Source organism: Pollachius pollachius (genome assembly GCF_949987615.1).
Source record: "Pollachius pollachius genome assembly, chromosome: 1".
Lineage (NCBI taxonomy): Eukaryota > Metazoa > Chordata > Actinopteri > Gadiformes > Gadidae > Pollachius > Pollachius pollachius.
This window is the reverse complement of record NC_136934.1, coordinates 18,893,466-18,914,538: the sequence shown is the minus strand read 5'-3', so window position 1 is coordinate 18,914,538 and position 21,073 is coordinate 18,893,466. Positions and strand designations below refer to the sequence as shown.

The following is a 21,073-nucleotide window of genomic DNA, read 5'->3' as shown; positions in this document are numbered from 1 at the left end:
AGGGCAGCCTGCGTCGACCACAGCTCTGACGGGGTGTAGAGTGACAGGGGCTCTCCACCAATGAGACGAGGGTATAGACTTAGACGGCCCAATTTCATTCACTGACGGTATGGGAGGCGGGATGTTTCTTGATCAGCCTTATTAGATGCGGAACTGACAGAGCAGCAGTAACTAACAACGCCAGAGGAGTCATGTGTGGTGAGTATTGAGCTAAATAATCTAAGCCTAGGACCTAAACTATTAGACAATAACCAGCTTCAGCCGTGGGGTCACGGAAAACAAAACACATGATGGCAAACATGTTGAATTGCCATCGCAGCATCGCCTCATCTTTAAAGCGTTCCCACACTACAGTTGGGAATGAATTGGGCAGGAGCGGCTGACCACAGCATCTTTTCTAAACTAACTTATGGGCAACAATGTAAACTAGTTTGACACTTGTCCTCTGTTTGATTTCTTTTTACGAGCGGATGAATCAACACCCTGTGTCGTGTCCTGATGCTATGTCCATGTCTCCTGTCTCCTGCACCCATTACGCATAACTTATATTATGTTCATATCCACACCCTTCTTCACCTGGTCATTCCCCTGCTTATGGCTCAGGAATACCAAGTGGCTCCGACTCAGTGTCCCTGTCCCCAGTGGCTGCGACTCAGTGTCCCAGTAACCAATGGCTGAGACTCAGTGTCCCAATAACCAATGGCTGAGACTTAGTGTCCCAGTACCGAGTGGCTGAGACTCAGTGTCCCAGTACCCAGTGGCTGAGACTCAGTATCCCAGTACCCAGTGGCTGAAACTCCGTGTCCCAGTACCAAGTGACTGAGACTCAGTGTCCCACTGAGATCACGCCTTGGTGGGACAAACTATCCTTATCTTAATATTTACAGCATACATCTCTGTATACACAGCTATAGGAAGCAAACCGCCAAACCAGTTGGTGATTGACTTCATCCTGTTATCAGAGCTATTGTAACCGATAACCGACGTGACGTGACTTGACGTGATATCCTGTACCGGTGACTCAAACCTGGATCAGGTTTTTTACCCAGTAGTCCACTACTTTTACCCAGTTGGAGACAACCCAGTAGTCTACTACTTTTACCAACAATCGTCTCTGTGTGCGTGTCTCTCTCTCCACTGGGCCGTAGGCGGCCAGCAGTTTCCTCCACAACTAGCTTCAGAAAGCTCTAAATGCCGTCTTTGTGGTAGATGTTTAACACATGGCCTGGTTTTAGATTAATGTTTACACTCCAACCAGACATGGCTACAGTTCATATCTCGTTCAAAGCAATGACCACAGGTCTTCTTTATATGAAGACAAGGCTATTCATTGGATAAAGTATTGTAGTTGTAAGCATTGATTATGGTTGTATGGTTGTGTATGCTGTGATTGTGAATCACAATGAAATCGCTGTCCAGTCTGTTTTCCACTCTGCTGTGTTTATTAACAATAGATAATTACCCTATGGAAAATATTTTTTCTAGGGACCTGTCAAATGTTCGTACTCCACTGCTTACAATTAAGACATTAGCTTACGTCTAGGAGCCCATAACTTTGTATTAGTTTACTGTCAACATGATTCCACGATGCCCAACCCTGTAAAACAGGCCAGGCTGCTGGTAACAATCAAAACTGCATTTACGTCACGCATGTGAGCATTTTTGGCACCATACAAAAATAATAGTGGTTCACCACAACAACAAATAGTATGACTTGCCTTGACATAGCTTATTATTAATAATGATTATTATAATTATTATTATTATTATGAAGACATGTCTAGACCCAGTAGAAAGAGCTATGTCCTAAATGTAAATCTAAATATATCAGAATGTTTAGCAAATGTATACTGGAATAGTATAATAGTATAACAGCGGGAGATTAACCTTTTTAAAAACGTCTAATTGACTGCATTTTGAACATTTGTCAATTATAAGCAGCTTGTTACATTTTAATGCACTAGTCGAGTACATGACAACGTTGGGACCTCAGTATCCATCAGAAAGGCTTGTTTGGTCAAACAAATTCACTCTCCCCAATAAAACCATCTCAGCCAGTCGAACCCTCTAATTGCATGGCAAAATAACGGTATTACCCATCTTACTACCACTCGTCCCTGTTGTCTGTGAATGTTCATCCTTCCCCTCCCACCCCAGGAATCTTTGCTTATCTTAACTACCACGTGCCGCGGACACGGCGGGAGATCCTGGAGATCCTGCTCAAAGGCCTTCGCCGTCTGGAGTACCGGGGTTATGACTCGGCTGGTAGGTGCCTCAGGGGCCTGTGTGTCAGTCTGTCTGTCTGTCTGTCTGTCTGTCTGTCTGTCTGTCTGTCTGTCTGTCTGTCTGGTGAAGGTCTCGGGTCAAAAGGTCATTCATTTATGTTCAACCAATGGTTATGTTACTGCTGATCTTTTTTGTTGTTGTTATTGTCGTAGATAGAGTATAATCCCAGCTAACGTGTAAAGTCCTTTCTGTGTCACGTTCATATCCTGCTGTTCTTGATTGTTGTGCTCAGGTGTGGGGATCGACGGCGGTAACGAGAAGGACTGGGAGTCCACCGGCCGCTCCATCCAGCTCATCAAGCAGCGGGGGAAGGTGCAGGCTCTGGACGAGGAGATCAACAGTAAGCTTCTGCAGGGGTCTTCTGCCGCCGTCTGATGGGTTAGCGCTCTCCAAAATGGGAAAATGCATCTTTAAAGCTTTATCATCTTGGAAACTGAATTATGCCCTATGTGTTTTTGTGCGTGGGACTCACAGAGCAGCAGGGCATTGACATGGACGTGGAGTTTGACGTCCACCTGGGCATCGCTCACACCCGCTGGGCCACCCATGGCGCCCCCAGCCCGGTCAACAGCCACCCGCACCGCTCTGACAAGAACAACGGTCAGTGAGTGTAACGGCGCCACCTCGCTCACGATGATGATGATGATGTCAGGGTTTCAGTATTTAAGTCCCTCAGCTCTCTTTGATTGGCCGTCTGTGATAGGCGTCTGAGCTGTTGTTTGTTGAAGAAAGTTACATTATTTTGGTGCCGCGGGTTTATTTTGGTCTTTCTGCCCTTCAGAGTTCATCGTCATTCACAACGGCATCATCACCAACTACAAGGACTTGCGGAAATTCCTGGTACACCAACTTCTTCTTTCCCCTTCCCTAGAAACAATAGTACAGCCCTTCTTTAGAGGAACCGGTCTGAGTGTTTGATATACCTGCATCTTCATCGCCTGTTTTTGCCGCTCTCTCACAGGAGAGCAAAGACTACGAGTTTGAGTCGGAGACCGACACGGAGACTATCGCCAAGCTGGTGAAGTACATGTACGACAACCGTGAGAACGACGAGCTGAGCTTCACCACGCTGGTGGAGAGAGTGACCCAGCAACTGGTGAGCCCCCTCTGCCGAAGGGACCATGCTCCTACTGAACACGCACTGGTTTGATGGGTCAACTGTGCTGATGTTCCGATACAATTTTCATCATTCATAATTCATCCGACCATTAACGAACGCAACATAACACCGTTGCGTTTGTGATGTTCTCTCTCTGTGTAGTAAATGAGCTAGTCACGTGATGGTATCAGCTCGGCGCATAGACTTGCGTAATCGCTGATACCCGATGCTGCATTTAAGGCAGCATCCGAGGAATTTCCATATGCTGGTATCTGTATCAGAACAACTCTAGTCAACTCTAAATTGTATTAATCTCTATTTTAGGAAGGAGCCTTTGTCCTGGTGTTCAAGAGCGTGCATTACCCTGGAGAGGCGGTCGGGACCAGGTCTGTTCTACTACCGTCATCTAGACTCAGTGTTCAGTGGGACATGCAAAGAAATGGACTATTAACAGTTGTTTGGTTTTTTTTCCACATTAAGGAGGGGAGGGCCTCTTTTGATTGGTGTGAAATGCGACCACAAACTCTCTACAGATCACATCCCCATTCTCTACCGCTCTAGTAAGTCAGAGCAATTTGCAGTAACAACCAAATGTGGTGGTCAACTCAGATTCTGGCTCAGATGTTTGTTCAGACACAGGGGGCTCACTGCTGCTGTGGTCTTATTCCTTCCAGCTGGCAAGGACAAGAAGGGCTGCCCGACCCTGCCCCGCGTGGACCAGGACACCTCCCTGTTCCCCATGGACGAGAAGGCCGTGGAGTACTACTTCGCTTCTGACGCAAGGTCTGTGCTGTGGCCAGAGGCTCCATCTCCCCCATGCAGATCACCCGTACTGTACAAGATAACCTGTATACACGGTTTAAAATAGGGCTGTTCGCATCTGAGAATTAGCTATATATTGAAGACACATTAGTTGGTGGTCTGATGTGACCTGCTTGATGTTATTAGATTAATGGAAGGTTGTTTGATGTCTTGTTGAAGATCTTTGTTTTTAAATAGCCAATCCAGTCAAAATAATAGATCCTATCCACAGATGCTCCCTACTTAAAGGGCAAGGCTCTGCATACTTACCCCCGTCTCCCCTGTCCCCCCCCCCCCTGTCGCCACGGCAGCGCGGTCATCGAGCACACCAACCAGGTGATCTTCCTGGAGGACGACGACGTGGCGGCGGTGAACGAGGGGCGGCTGTCCATCCACCGCATCAAGCGCACCGCGGGGGACCACCCGGCCCGCGCCATCCAGACCCTGCAGATGGAGCTGCAGCAGATCATGAAGGGTGAGCGTGGTTAGGGAGTTTGGAGACACTATTCGATGTTGTTTTCAGTGGGCTGAGACTGAACCTGGTGTTGTTGTGCAGATAAACGTGTTTGTTCTCCCCCCTCCCGAATCCCATTTGGGTAACCGTTTTACGAAAAAGCACAGAAACGCTCACACTTACACACACAGGTACTGACTGATGGAAATTTAAGATGTTTGTCCCACGTTGTACCACGCTCATCGCCCTTGAGGGGAACTGCGCGCCTCAGACACGGTAATACCACGATTCAGTACAGCGCTTCCACATTGTATGCTCTTCGTGCTGAGAGGACTCTCTCTGCAGAGACTACTTTTCTTTTATACATTTTTTACCCTTTATTATGATAACTCTTGAAGTTCAGTCTGAGTTGCAGTGACGAAACAGTTGGAAGAATTTCCACCAGACTGACTCGTATATGAGAAACGACAATTCAAACCAGACGCCTCTTTTTGATTTGATCTCCCATCAGTGCGAGCAACAGGGAGATTTAAGTTACTTTATCATTAGTTTCTTCTGTCAACTGATTTTCCTTTAACCTGCAAAGAGTAAACAAAGCTTCACTTACTTTCCCCTGTAGAGACGGCCAACATCTCCCGTTTTAAATAAATGTTTAAAAAGACAAAAGACATTGTTCTGATTTAATAATTGACATTTTTAAAGTCGTTTAAACTGCAATTATAGGATGCTTTAGGCTCGTTATCGTTTCCTGAATTCCGGTTTCATAAATAAGAACATGCACATGTGACCTTGTTATAAAGTCTTCCACATAAAGGTTTATATACATGTTAGTGAAACGCTATAAATAAATGTCCTTTGACAGTTTATCATCAGCTGTGAGAGTTGCAAGGTAGATGCGGTTGGAATGGGTTCACTTTGGGCTTGAGTGTAAAAGCAGCAAACTCTTAAAGTTTTGGTTCATCCGATTGAGACGCAGGACGACGCTAAGGGATGTGAACCCAGACCGCAAGAAGATAAGCAGTTCCGGGGTCATAGTTTGGTGAAGCCGCCGTCATGTGGGGGGATTTCCATGTTACTGATCTGCTCCATTCAGAGTGACAATAATAGTAGGTGTAGGACCACTCTGGACCCCCAGGGATGAAGCTGTTTCACAGGCCCTCTGGGTAAAGACAAGAGGAGGCCTCCAGACTGATTTTAATTGGGTCATGTCGGTTATATCATAAATCCAAACCGACCACCACTCTTTTTAATTTATCATGGATGTCACTGTGAGATCACCCCGATAGCTCGTAACCTTTGAAAGCAGTTGTCCTGATAAGCCAGTTGTGAATACAATACAACTGTTAGTAGCAGCATCAGCTGTCTGACTGCATTCCTCTCTAGAGCTCTGTGGGTGTAGGGACAGCTTGCTGTACACCCTGAACCCTGCACCAGGTGTATAAACCTGCGCAAACAAACACTGCTGGTTCAAATTGACCCCCCAGCTGTGTAAATGGAGACCGGGTACCATGGCCTGTAATTTAGCCCTGTGAGCTCCCTTTTGTGTGGCAGATGTTAACACAAGGCAGTCTATGTTCTGTTGATTGAACCCCTTATCTTTGACAGCCAGGTGCCAACATCCCCCCCCCCCACACACACACACCCCTGCATCAAGGCACAACACCTGGGACCGTTGCCTTTGGATGGATACTTGAATGCGATGAAGCCAGCTGCAGAAATGTTTATATCCTAGGAGGGGCGGCTTTATGTGCCAGAGGTTTGTCAGCAGAGGGCAGCATAGAGCTGATGTTGACCATGCATGGAAGACATTCCTTTCCGGGACAGTCATTCAGTTTCTCTCTCTCTCTCAACCAAAGTCCTGCAGCCTATCCTCCCTCAGAACCTAAATTACACAAATTACTGTCAGCTGTGGGCAAAAAACTATTCAATGTTTCACTAATGCTGCCAATGTTTATAGAATTGTTGTCTGTTTGAGCAGCAAAGAAAACACAACTTCTTCACAACAAGAACAGTGATAAATGACTGCATATGTCTGAGCACGTTGCCAAATTCTGGTGAACTGTATGTTGACAAGTTGTATGTTGACAACATTGGCATGAGGTCATTTCATGGTTTATGTGTTTATTTGTAACTGTGTTCCTTCTTGTTTACGTGCATTCCCTTCTCTTGTGCAGGAAACTACCGTGCGTTCATGCAGAAGGAGATCTTCGAACAGCCAGAGTCCGTGTTCAACACCATGCGAGGCAGGGTCAACTTTGATGACAACACAGGTGAGAGAGTGAGAGAGAGGCCCTGCGGCTGGCAGCTTCTGAAGAGATCGGACTCCAGTTCCATACACTGTCACGTCCTCGTGAACTCATATTAATGGATGCTGACATGAACGGGACCTCATCAGTCTCAGGTCTGTTAGCCCGGAGCAGTTCTTGTCTTGATTTCAGTTGTCAGCTGTTTACGCTGTCTGTCTAGATCTTTATTTGAAAGATAAACAAAGCAAGTGTCCCAGTTCAAGCCCCCTCTTTGTTGGACCCTTTCTGGACCTTTTGGGCTCATGTAGTAAATGAGAACCCCCCCCCCCCCACCCCCACCAGAGGTGTCTCAGCATTCTTTAGTGATGGTGATGATGATGTGTGGCTGCTTTCCCTCCCCCCCTCTCCCTCCAGTGATGCTTGGGGGGCTGAAGGACCACATCAAAGAGATCCAGAGGTGTCGACGGCTGATCCTCATCGCCTGTGGGACCAGCTACCACGCGGGCGTGGCGGTAAGGCCCACCCACCGTCCCGTTCAGATCACACTAGTATCATCAGGACATGGGTGTTGTCAACGGTTCCATCGGTTTCCCTGGAGTACGATGGGAACTGTCTGTGTGTCTCTGTGTGTCTCTGTGTGTCTCTGTGTGTGTGTGTGTGTGTGTGTGTGTGATACCCCATACTGAGCTGTTCTTGGTTTCCTCCCCAGACCCGTCAGGTACTGGAGGAGCTCACGGAGCTGCCCGTCATGGTGGAGCTGTCCAGCGACTTCCTGGACAGGAACACACCCGTGTTCCGTGACGACGTGTGCTTCTTCATCAGCCAATCGGGTGAGGAGGTTTGCTTGCATGGGTGACCGTTGGCAACGCCCCACAGCTGGATACTGCTCAGTGCAAAAAGTACCAAGTGCCAAGACACTTACTGATATTGATCCATGGGGACAGAATGTGCTCCGCCTTAATCAAAACATTAGTGTTGGGCGGAGGTGTGGACAGGTCAAGTGTTCAGCCCAAAGCTCCCAGTGGTGTCAAGAAACGTCATGTTTTTGCATTTTCGCATTACAAATGGACTTCAATCCTTTATGAAACGTGTAGAAAAATACAGCCCCAAATATAACACAGTTTGCTTCTAGTGTTCTTTGGGTCATGCTACAAATATGAAGTGAAGTTGGCACTCACTGGCTTCAGGCTTTATTCACAAAGAAGAAACATGAATATGCCAATGCCGTTTTTTTGTTCTGGTTTCTATCTTCCATATTTCTGTATTAAATTGTAATCCTGCCCCTGCGTGTGTTGTGCTGTGCCTGCCATGTGTCAGGCACAGCGCATCCTCCACAAATCAAATCTAATCCGGCAGCAGCGTTGCACAACCAAGTGAACGAGCCCAACTTATCCTCCGTTCCCCCCTTCCCTAGGGGAGACGGCGGACAGCCTGATGGCGCTGCGATACTGCAAGGAGAGGGGGGCTCTGACGGTAGGCATCACCAACACCGTGGGCAGCTCCATCTCCAGGGAGACGGACTGCGGCGTGCACATCAACGCCGGCCCCGAGATCGGCGTGGCCAGCACCAAGGTGAGCGGTCGGCATCCAAGTAAGCAGTCAGCCTCTAAGTGAGCGGTCAGCGCCGAGGTGAGCGGTCAGCATCCAAGTGAGCAGTCAGCCTCTAAGTGAGCGGTCAGCGCCGAGGTGAGCGGTCAGCTCCAAGGTGAGTGGTCAGCACTGTGTTCTCCGGACACCCGGACCCCTCTGCGCTGAATGGCGGGACCCCCTCCTAACAGCCCCAGTGTGGAGCAGCTCTCTCCCCTGGCCGTACAGAAGAAATGCCGTTCTTTCAACTTACTAAAAAGACATATTCCCATTAGTAATGCGCGATATAAACGATAAAAAATGGCCTACGAAAGAGATTTTAATTATATTGCTCTATCGCGATAATGCATGTTGATGACGCAAAATACAATGTTTAATTTTTGGTTTGGTGCAATTCCTTTTCACATTCCAATTTTCGCAACAGTGCCAGAATTCATCAACAAACCTGCATGTGTGCAAATAACGTTAAATCATTGGACAAAAAGGTCTGGGGCGGGGTAAAGCGTTAAAGAAAAAGGGGGGGAGGGCGGGGGGGGAAGCACCGTTGAAAGTAAACAATCATGGATATCCAGCGTGATATACATTGATCTGCGGACTGGTCCAACTCCTTCTCCCTCATCCTGACTCGGAATGTGTTAAATGCATCGGCATTTTTAAGTTATGTTTTCCAGCATACTTTTTACTTGCTTTTGTCGGACCGTCGGGTGGTGGCTCAACATGGAGCAAAGAGGAGACGGAATGTCTTTTGGATATCGGACCCAAATATCCAAAAGACATTCCGTCTCCTCTTTGCTCCATGTTGAGCAACGTCTCCGAGACCACCTCTCCGGCTGGGTCAACCTCCTTTTGATGGTTAAAAATATCACGTAATCGACAAAAATCTTAACAATCAATGATTGATCATCAATTAATCATGCCCATCAATTAATTGTCAGTACAGTGTCTGTTCCTTATCTAGAAAGACACCCGTTTTTCCTGTTCTCTGCATCTTGGGTGGCATTTAAGAACCAAGGACTTAAACTAAGTGTAGTGCCTTTTAGAATGGTTTGCACTAAAGGAAAGAAACCCAATTATAATTTTATTTATCTGCAACATTATGTTGTATGATTACAGTGTTTCACAATAAATGTTCTCGAAATGACATACTATATTTCTCTTTTTTTTAAATACATTTTTTTAAATGCAGTTTGGCTTTCCTTAGGGTCTATGTAACCTGTTCTGAAACGGTTATTTTATGATTTTATATCGTGATATATATCGTTATCGCAAGAGGCTGCAATGTATATCGCAATATGTATTTTAGGCCATATCGCCCATCTCTAATTCCCATGGGCAGCTTGTTATAGGCCTTCTGTAGCAGCTCATTGTGTAACTTGACACACACACACACACACAAACACTCCGGTTAAACGTGATGGCAGAGCATGCCCTGTGGGATGCATTAAACCCTCCTACTATAAGGGAGTTACTCTCTAACTAAGTCAAGAGCAACTTGTCCAGTGTGGACCATGTCGCACAGCTGGACATGGTCTCAGCAGTCTCAGTAATCGTGCATGTACCTTTCATAGGCACATACGTAGTAGTACACACAACCCTTTACCAAGATTTCTCCATTTGGCCCTTCTTAATCCTATATTAAACATACCTTATCACACAATATAAGGTTGTCCCTCCCAGGGGAGAGAGGGGGAAGGAGGGGATTGGAGTGAGGGCTTGGGGCAGGTCCCTCTCTGACCTCAGCCCTCAGGCTCTCTGAGCCCTGCGTTATCTTGGCGCCTGGGGAACCGGCACACATTATGGGACGCCATGATCTCCGTCTGTCCGGCTGTTGGCTCCCTGCTGACTGCACGCCCACGCCCAGCCTGCACACGCAAGCCGCCGCGCAGTCCAGAGATTGGTCCTCGCCCGCTAATGGACTTCACATGCTTCTCTCTCTTATTTCTTATGCATGTTGGTTTTTTTCTGATGAGAAAGGGAAACTTCTTCCGTGTGGTTGGGATTTGTCGACATGAAACGTCTCTGACGAATCTTTAATCCCCCAAAGGGAGGTTGCTTTGATGCTGTGCAAAGGCTGGTCCTGCAAATGATTTCCGTGAAATAGAATAATCTCTGGTCGACAATCACTGTTTGTGAAGAGCTTATAAATGCTGAAGGAGATGAGAAATCCCTTTTTATTTTATTTTATTTTATTTTATTTTGGTTTGTTTTACACTTTGTCCCATCGTTAGTGCTGTAGTTGCCTTGCATTGAGGACCCATGTCATCAGTGTTGCGCTTCACGTTACACCCTACGTACCCAGGGACACGTGGAGCTCTGCAGCAGTAACCATGAGCGCGGTGTGAGCTGCCACGGTTTGTCCCGGGAGCATGGTCCGTCCTTGGTTCTGTGGATCCAGCGCCGTCAGGGAAAATAACCTTATTTTAACAGGTTTTACAGCCGTTCCCTTGGCTTGAGACGCTAGCGTTTCCGACTCCAGAGAGTCCCGTGAAGAGAGTTGGCTTCGCTGGCGATCAGCGAATCCAACTGGGCACGGAAGGCTTTTGGAATGCGATGTTGACGATGGCACGCTCACCGCCGCACACATCTGAATGGAGGTTATAAGCGGTATTCTCAGACATCTCAAACCCAGTGCCTTTTGACTAGATAATGTGATCTCTTCATGCCTTGTCTTGTGTAAGAGGTTTTTCTTGGGTCTACATTGTCACATGGTGGCCGATGTATGACCTGTCGGCCAACTCCAAACCAATAATAAGGCGTTGTTCACAATGACTTAACTGTAATGGAGATGTTGGGAGGGAAACCAAATCTTCCATGTGCCTCGACCCTGAACTTCAAACCCCTTTTTCATGACCACTATGCTGACGTGCGTGTTGTGTGATAGATAGATAGATAGATAGATAGATAGATACCGTTGTTGCCTACACCAATAAGTTTGTGGCGCTGATCATGTCGTGTGTGTGTGTGTTTTGTAGGCCTACACCAGTCCGTTTGTGTTGCTGATCATATCTGGGGTGTTTGTGTTTTTTTGTGTGTGTGTGTGTGTTCGATCGCAGGCCTACACCAGTCAGTTCGTGGCGCTGATCATGTTCGCCCTGCTGATGTGTGATGACCGCATCTCCATGCAGCCCCGGAGGCGGGAGATCATCCAGGGCCTGAGAGTCCTGCCGGGTAAGATGAGCTCTTGGTCCACCGGCTGGGGGGCTAGGGGGGCCGGAAGGAAATATCAGGGCATCCAAGGACTCCTTTTGTCTCAGTTCTGTGTTTTGTTCAAATAATCTTGCTGGGACGATGAAGCCAAATGTGGCAAGGCAGACGACCACAGAGGCAGAGCTTTGAGTTTCCCTCTGGGGGTTATAGCGCCCTTCTCTTTATCAAAAGCACATGAGGCTTAGGATGAATTTATGAGGAGCCCCATGGCCCCCCGAACCATACTCCCAGTCCTGCAGAGTGTGTGTACTCCAGCCCAGCCTGGTGACTGTCCTCCAGCCAGGCTCCCAGCTGGACCAGTAGACCAGGGTCTGGGATCGTGATCCCGGCCAAAGGATCGCTGGGGTCCAGTGGAACGAGGCGATGTAAACCAATCTGACCACTCACCCCATCAACCACACCCTAACTGCTGGTGTGTTCCCCGTGGTGTCCAGATCTGATCAAGGAGGTGCTGAGTCTGAACGATGAGATCCAGAACCTGGCGGAGGAGCTCTACCAGCAGAAGAGCGTGCTGATCATGGGACGGGGCTACCACTACGCTACCTGCCTGGAGGGGGCACTGGTGAGCAACCTTCCCCGGCCCAAGTCTATAGTCTCATCATTGTCTCAACATTGAGCAAACTCAAAGGACCCCAGCCAGAGGAACGGTCCCAGCGCAGGATCCATTGTTATCCTCTGGCTCCATTCTGGATCTAGATGTCGTTTTATACTGCCTAGCCTGTCGATGAAAAGTATTCTGAGGAGATGTAGATGTGGCTGGGTATGGGGAAGGGCTGCATGATTTTCTGAGCTGTGTATTGTGATATGATAAAAAAAACATTGATTTTTGGTTTATCATTTTATAATGATTAGGTTGATTTTGTAGTGTTTTACACATGTTTTACAGAGCTTTATGGTGGCAAATAAGATAAAAAGTCATGTTGCCTTTTGTTTTGGCAACAATTGTGAGGCACTCTAGACAAAGCACCTGCTTTTGGTCAACATCGTCTTTTATGTAACAAATAATTGCATTCAACTGTCGTTGTTCTCCTTGGAATTTAACTGATCAACGTGATCGGTGTTGGTGGTTCGCTCTGCATGCAGAGCCGGCATGTCACTCCCCAGTAACAAACTCCAAGAACCCTTAAACGGGAGTAAACTATGTCATATCAGACAGATTTGTCTTGCAGAATAGTTATTCAAAAGGAATGAAAAACGATATTGTGCACTCCTAGTATGTGCTTCGTTCTGGTCCTCCCCGGACTACTGGTCTTCTCTCGGCCCGTTAGAAAATCAAGGAGATCACGTACATGCACTCGGAGGGCATCCTGGCCGGGGAGCTGAAGCACGGCCCCCTGGCCCTGGTGGACAAGCTGATGCCCGTCATCATGATCATCATGAGGGACCACACCTACGTCAAGTGTCAGAACGCGCTGCAGCAGGTGGTCGCCCGCCAGGTAACCTCCGCCGCCATGGGTTTATGGGGCTCGCGGCTCAATTTACATTTATTATAGGCCCTATCTATAAAATCGTGAGAAGAACAAATTTGTGCATAAATGAACATTCCTGAACATTCTTACTGCCATTCCGCAATAAAAAAATCTTTTTTCTTTTTTTTTTCGGCGACCCAATTAAATCTCCCGATCTTTGGGAACGACTGATCTAGAGGGCCTCCCTGGGCCCCGTCCAGCCGCTACCTTTTCATTAAGGTCTTAATGATTCATTTCTTAGATAATGTGTAAGAAATCACTTCATGATATCACTTGGGTTAAAAGGGTATAGAGAGAGAATACTTATTACATTCATATGTAGGGCATTCATTAGACGCTTTTATGCGAAGTGACGTGCAATTAGTACACTTAAGTACACACCAACAATATATTGCTGTCGATAGTACAGTAAGGATCTACAGCAAGTAAGCAAAATGTAGCCTTGAATTGCATTTTAGTTGATCAACAATCAGAGTTTGAATGCAGCTTCAGTATGTTTTGTGAAGGAGATGTGTGCCCTCCTGTGTAAGCTCTGAGGACGTCGTTGTTTTAAAAGGCGATTACCGGACTCCAACATTCTGTTATGTTCATTTGGTCAGCACGGTTCAGGTCTTCCAAATGTGGACAACAGATGTTCTTAATACGGTTTGTAGCCAGATTGCATTATATGTTGATCATCTGCGGTTTAATGGCCTAGATTCAAGAAAACAAACGCTGTCATTCCAAGAAATTATGCATGATAATTCGATTTGTTTGGGGGTTAAATACTAACCTCTGTAACCAAATACGTTCTCTCTGGACTAGTGTTTGACTGGCGTCAAGAGATCTGTATTACAATTACATGCATCCTCAACCCAGTATTTATTGAAGAATAATTAACTGAATTTAAGTACTCTATCTCAATCAACATAATAAATGACGATTAGATCGATTAGATCAGATTCTTTAATACTATCAAACAGGATCGTTTAACCAGTGATCTGACAGAGGACCAGCAGAGTGCTGAATATCTCCGACCACAGCCCCAAGCTTCCTGAATGCAGGTCCCACTCCCCTCGCCTCCACTCCTAATCACAACTGACTTAAGCTTTATTTGTCCCGTGTGCCGGCGCCCTCCGGTCCGGTCACCTTCTTAATAAACACCAGGGTGGAGGGGCGGGGCTTCCTGGCCCGCATGACATCACCACTGGGTCCGCAGCAGATGTGGACTTAGCCTTCAAACGGGTCTTAGTCCAGCGGCCGGTGTGGTTCAGGGACAGCGAGGTCCGCTGTCACGCTCCGATCCCCTCCCGGCTCAGGGGACCGGGGTCTGGGATTTAGGGGGTTGGGGCGATATCGCTGCATTCGTCCAAATCCAACTCTACTGTTGTGTGTATGCCCCCCCCCCCCCCCCCCCCCCCCCCCAGGGCCGGCCCATCGTGATCTGTGACCGGGACGACCAGGAGACCATCAACAACTCGAGCCGCACCATCAAGGTTCCGCACTGTGTGGACTGCCTGCAGGGGGTCCTCAGCGTCATCCCCCTGCAGCTGCTGTCCTTCCACCTGGCCGTCCTGCGCGGCTACGACGTGAGTAGCATCCCCATGCTAACTGGGTTCAGCGTCCTCAAGCTAACAGGGTTCAGCGTCCCCATGCTAACGGGGTTCAGCGTCCTCATGCTAACTGGGTTCAGCGTCCCCATGCTAACGGGGCTCAGCGTCCACATGCTAACTGGGTTCAGCGTCCCCATGCTAACTGGGTTCAGCGTCCCCATGCTAACGGGGTTCAGCGTCCCCATGCTAACGGGGTTCAGCGTCCCCATGCTAACGGGGTTCAGCGTCCCCATGCTAACGGGGTTCAGCGTCCACATGCTAACGGGGCTCAGCGTCCAGATGCTAACGGAGTTCTGCGTCCCCATGCTAACGGGGTTCTGCGTCCCCATGCTAACGGGGTTCAGCGTCCACATGCTAATGGGGTTCAGCGTCCCCATGCTAACGGGGTTCAGCGTCCCCATGCTAACGGGGTTCAGCGTCCCCATGCTAACGGGGCTCAGCGTCCACACGCTAACCGGGTTCAGCATCCCCATGCTAACGGGGTTCAGTGTCCTCATGCTAACAGGGCTCAGCGTCCCCATGCTAACGGGGTTCAGCGTCCTCATGCTAACGGGGTTCAGCGTCCTCATGCTAACTGGGTTCAGCGTCCTCATGCTAACGGGGTTCAGCGTCCCCATGCTAACGGGGCTCAGCGTCCACATGCTAACTGGGTTCAGTGTCCCCATGCTAACGGGGTTCAGCATCCCCATGCTAACGGGGTTCAGCGTCCTCATGCTAACGGGGTTCAGCGTCCCCATGCTAACGGGGTTCAGCGTCCACATGCTAACGGGGCTCAGCGTCCAGATGCTAACGGGGTTCTGCGTCCCCATGCTAACGGGGTTCTGCGTCCCCATGCTAACGGGGTTCTGCGTCCCCATGCTAACGGGGTTCAGCGTCCACATGCTAATGGGGTTCTGCGTCCCCATGCTAACGGGGTTCAGCGTCCCCATGCTAACGGGGTTCAGCGTCCCCATGCTAACGGGGCTCAGCGTCCACACGCTAACCGGGTTCAGCATCCCCATGCTAACGGGGTTCAGTGTCCTCATGCTAACAGGGCTCAGCGTCCCCATGCTAACGGGGTTCAGCGTCCTCATGCTAACGGGGTTCAGCGTCCTCATGCTAACTGGGTTCAGCGTCCTCATGCTAACGGGGTTCAGCGTCCCCATGCTAACGGGGCTCAGCGTCCACATGCTAACGGGGTTCAGCGTCCACATGCTAACGGGGTTCAGCGTCCACATGCTAACGGGGCTCAGCGTCCACATGCTAACGGGGTACAGCGTCCCCATGCTAACGGGGTTCAGCGTCCCCATGCTTACGGGGCTCAGCGTCCACATGCTAACGGGGTTCAGCGTCCACATGCTAACGGGGTTCAGCGTACCCATGCTAACGGGGTTCAGCGTCCTCATGCTAACTGGGTTCAGCGTCCCCATGCTAACGGGGTTCAGCGTCCTCATGCTAACGGGGCTCAGCGTCCACATGCTTACGGGGCTCAGCGTCCACATGCTTACGGGGCTCAGCGTCCACATGCTAACGGGGTTCAGCGTCCACATGCTAACTGGGTTCAGCGTCCTCATGCTAACGGGGTTCAGCGTCCCCATGCTAACGGGGCTCAGCGTCCACATGCTTACGGGGCTCAGCGTCCACATGCTAACGGGGTTCAGCGTCCTCATGCTAACGGGGCTCAGCGTCCACATGCTTACGGGGCTCAGCGTCCACATGCTAACGGGGTTCAGCGTCCACATGCTAACTGGGTTCAGCGTCCCCATGCTAACGGGGTTCAGCGTCCCCATGCTAACGGGGTTCAGCGTCCTCATGCTAACGGGGTTCAGCGTCCCCATGCTAACGGGGTTCAGCGTCCCCATGCTAACGGGGTTCAGCGTCCACATGCTAACGGGGCTCAGCGTCCACATGCTAACGGGGTTCTGCGTCCCCATGCAAACGGGGTTCTGCGTCCCCATGCTAACGGGGTTCAGCGTCCACATGCTAATGGGGTTCAGCGTCCCCATGCTAACGGGGTTCAGCGTCCCCATGCTAACGGGGATCAGCGTCCCCATGCTAACGGGGCTCAGCGTCCACACGCTAACCGGGTTCAGCATCCCCATGCTAACAGGGCTCAGCGTCCCCATGCTAACAGGGCTCAGCGTCCCCATGCTAACAGGGTTCAGCATCCCCATGCTAACTGGGTTCAGCGTCCCCATGCTAACGGGGTTCAGCGTCCCCATGCTAACGGGGTTCAGCGTCCCCATGCTAACTGGATTCAGCGTCCCCATGCTAACGGGGTTCAGCGCTTACACTCTGAGACACACTGGGCCAGTAGACCCGGGGTCCGGTCTACTGGCCCTCAGAACATCGAACCCACCACTTCTCTTACTTGACATGCTTTGCTTTAGTCAACCAAACACAAACACCTAAAATGACAGACATGAGCTCTTTCCTGGGGCCAACCTGGAGGTTTTTATAACCTGGAATATTAAACCGTTTCCATTCATGGAAAAAGGGTTAACGATCCAACCTAGCTCTCACAATGAATCCAGACACGTTTAAATATATTTTCTGAATTAGTAAAAGACAAGATATGGGGCCTCGTTTCCTTTATACATTATAAAACAAAGAATAAAATGGTAGAAGTAAGTTCCAAATTGTCTGATTCCTCACTTGAAAAAGTAAAAGAAAATCAAGGGCATATTCAAGTCCCCCACCAACCCAAATGAATGGAAAAATATAGTTTTGAATAGGATGAGGAATATTCACAAATGAGAATCCCACTCCTATGTGTTAGGGTGTTGCACAGTAACGTGAGGAACTCATAATTTACAATATCTTCATGAAGTCATGAAAATAATTATACGATCAAAGGAAATCTGTCACTCGTTTTGTTTTACCTCACCGCGAGCCAAAGTCCTGATGGACTCTTGACACCAATAACACTTAAACAATGTTTTTACTTAAATTTTACTAAGGCCTATTAAAGTGGGGCGAAACATATGTCTCCACGTCATCTATTGTGTGCATGCATTCAACTATGCTGCCACATTATGTTATCAACCCTACAATCAGGGCATTTCATATTATAGACTTTCAAAGAATCATTATTTTCACCAGGGGAAGCGTGTGTTTTTTTTGTGTGTGTGCATGTGTGTGTCTTCTTTCAGAAAGGCCAAAATACACGATAATGTATAGCATCCAGTGGCTCAATGTAGGTCATGCAGACAGTTCGGGGGGGGGGGGGGGGGCGGCACGTTCCTAAAGGGTCATAATGCACTACACTGAAGTCATAGCACAGTACACTACGCTACACTACACAGTACACTACGCCTTCAGAAGTTTAGTGAGCTGGCCCGTCACACAGGGGAATATAAACCTCCTAGGCTCAGTAAGGCTATGGAAAATACCTTGAAATTATCCACTAAAGCGAGAGGGAACCCTGACTGGCCCAATCAGGTTGGTGAGTTGAATGTTTTACTGACTGACTTCTTACTGTCCAGTGCCTTTGGGCTTATTGTTGAACCTGCTGGTTTCTCTACGATGTAGTCCGATTAACCAATGTTTATTGAGGTTTCACGTCACGTTACAACCCCATCAGCGGTTCCCTAGAAAACGTTGATTGATTTAAATTGCTGAGGCTGTGAACTGTGAAGCACATGTTTCATCGTTGGTATCATATCACTCTGTCGTTGGTTAGAATCCTTGTTCCCAGAGTTGGGAATTGGCAGTAATCGGTTTGCCACACTTATGATTCACTGAAAGGATGTAAAACAGAATCTCCTGTGACGATTCTTTTAGATCTAGGCCGGGAGTCCGGCAGTAGTTCTGTTGAAGCAGAAGAAGGAACCATGTTTAATTGGTAGTCAGTTTGCGGGATCCATTATAGAAGCCGTCTTATCACGGCCTGCATGCTGCCAAGCTTCAAACGCTCAGGGAAAGTAAAGTGAAAGATGCTGCTCCCTACGTTGGCTGACTCCCCATGGAATGCAAACAAATATGCACTTTGTTTGCACTTTGTTTCTGTTTTGTCACAGAAGACCAAAAAGAAGTGTTGGACTTCTCTGTGTCTGTCTTTTTTAATGTATAATCTATGTTATTTTATGTTTTTAATTTGTAGTTTATTTGTATTTTCTATAGTTTTCTTATGCTACAGTACCTTGTATATCAGTGCATTGTCACTCAATTTATTAATTCATTTCACTAACTAACTTATCCCTTGTATTTGGTCTGGCCCCAGGTGGACTGCCCCAGGAACCTGGCCAAGTCTGTGACGGTCGAGTGAAGCCCTTCTGAGAGCAGCCCTGGTGGACACTCGTCTTAAAGTAGACCCCAGAGAGAGGGCGTCCACTGTCATCTGTTTTATATGTTCTGGTTGATCTCATATTCCAAAAAACCCTCAAACTTATTCTTCTTTTTTTTTTTCACAATTGTAATGTTTATCAGTTTGAAGATACGCTGTTTCACTGGTGGCAGGATTTGGGCTTGACCTTGCAATAGGTACTTTGGTTCCTCTTCCTTAGTGTGTAAACCTTTTGAGCAACTCAACCTAAAGGCTCATGCTGAGAGGCGGCCATTTTGGATCAGTCACCGCTTTACTCAAAGCTTGTGGATGAACCAAATGTCCAACTTTATTTGAGCTGGTAATTTTTACTTTGACTTTTTTCTTGTCTAACTGCGTTTTGCCGACTGGGTAAGAGTTGAGGACCTTTTAAGGATGATCCTACTTAAGTTACTGCTTTTCTTTTCCTTTTTAAGTGCAATGATTAAGAGTGTTGCGGATTGCTTTTGAAGTGTCAAAAAAGTGAAGTCTGACGGTGCATTCAAAGGAAAAGCAAAGCAAATATTATACTTTCGCGAATATCATCAAGAGAAATTCGCACTAGTTTCAATATTTCAACTCAAGCGAATGAGGCGAATTCAAGACAGTAGAATTTGAGCAGCCAGTAAAAACTTTGCATCTATTCCCGTATCTGCAATGACTTTGTATTGGCCCTGCTTTGCTTTTGGTGTGAACACACCTTAAGACAATCCTTATTAGGTCCAAAGAAAAGGCTTCCAATCTAATTTAGCGCTGTTACTTTGACTACAGGGACTTTTAAGCACATGTTAATAGAAAAGAGGCATCAACTTGATCCACTGTGGGGCTTTTATCCACGGTCACAAGTTGACTGTTCAAAAAAGATTATAAAAAAGAAAGCAGCTTTTACCTGAACACACGGTTGTGGGCGTATAGCTCCCGGGTGTTCTTCACATGATGAACTTCTCCAGCCGTTGAAGGATTGACCTGTGACCTCTGGGATACAGCTCAACATCTTTGGTGTTTGTGATCGTTTAATTCTCCTGTCTTCGTAGTTCTGTAGTGAACCTTTTAACAGACATTCGAGGGGTGGATGAACTGATTCATGAACTCGTACTTTTACTGTATTCTCTAGGTTGGTTTACGATCCAACCGAATCCAGGGGTGTTAGTTTTAATCAGATGAAGTTACTCAGGCTTTATGCAGCCCACACCGTGCCACAAGTCAACGTTGGGACCATCGTACTGTCTTTATGTTCTCCTTCGTGCTTACTGATTTTACATGATTGTTACCGTTCGAAATGTGAATGTCATTTGAGAAACCCTGTCAAACCAAATAATTTGTTTTACAGTAGCATTGACAGAAGTAAACCAAACATATGCTTTTCTATATATCGTATACATGTATATCTATGTCTTTGAACCTGGAACAAATGAACGTCTGGGAACTTATTGTGAGTTGCCTTCTATTGGTTTTCTACGTATTTGCTTTGACCAACTTGGGAGTAGGCTAGGATGTTCTGCAATCAGGCGTTTACTTTTCTCTGGGTATTGTTTTAACATTAGTTTGTTTTGAGCCAGTGGAAGGATTGTAAAGTAACTGGACTCGGTTATCCCAGGATCCCCCTCTGACCTCAGATCAGGGCCTACGTTGGTCTGAATGAAGCGTTATCAGCAGCTATGTGCTCGGTTTTACTGGATGGGAATGGGTTAACTATTAGCAAAGACTGATGCAATAAAGTGTCAAGTACTTATTTTCTGACTTGGTGTAGTTTGTAACACACGTGCTATTGATCCAAAAACAATTTGCATCAATAGCGAGGTTAAAGGTTATAGTAATTAAAACTGTAAATTGACATACATTTAAGATAAATTGCATTGGAAAAAGAATTTGGGAGTAGTTTTCAAACGGGGTTCAGAAGGACGCCAGGTCCCAGAGGACGGCTAGAGTCCTGATGAAGGAGCAGACGGTGATAACCCACAAGGTGGAGCCCAGGGGTGGAGTCCTCTGCACAAAGCCCTGAGGAGGACCACGCTGCTCTCACACAGCAAACACAGGGCCAGCTGGAAGG

General features: G+C 47.6%; 1 protein-coding gene across 2 annotated transcripts; it reads left to right on the top strand.

Annotated features, from left to right (window-relative positions):
- The first annotated feature begins 141 nt into the window (after positions 1–141).
- On the top strand, positions 142–20,755 carry LOC307074328 (glutamine--fructose-6-phosphate aminotransferase [isomerizing] 1). Of its 2 annotated transcripts, none has more exons than XM_079734425.1 (19): positions 142–198; positions 2,158–2,265; positions 2,519–2,626; positions 2,761–2,886; positions 3,068–3,126; positions 3,248–3,382; positions 3,710–3,771; positions 3,866–3,945; positions 4,060–4,168; positions 4,498–4,661; positions 6,815–6,910; positions 7,301–7,398; positions 7,596–7,716; positions 8,301–8,458; positions 11,527–11,641; positions 12,115–12,242; positions 12,949–13,116; positions 14,556–14,717; positions 18,943–20,755. In XM_079734425.1, exons 1-19 carry the CDS (start codon positions 192–194, stop codon positions 18,985–18,987), a joined length of 2,049 nt encoding a protein of 682 aa, XP_079590551.1. In that variant the 5' UTR covers positions 142–191; the 3' UTR covers positions 18,988–20,755. The 2 variants fall into 2 exon arrangements, with proteins under 2 accessions (XP_079590551.1, XP_079590550.1); XM_079734424.1 differs by having other exon boundaries at positions 2,519–2,627; positions 2,753–2,886.
- Positions 20,756–21,073: the final 318 nt, after the last annotated feature.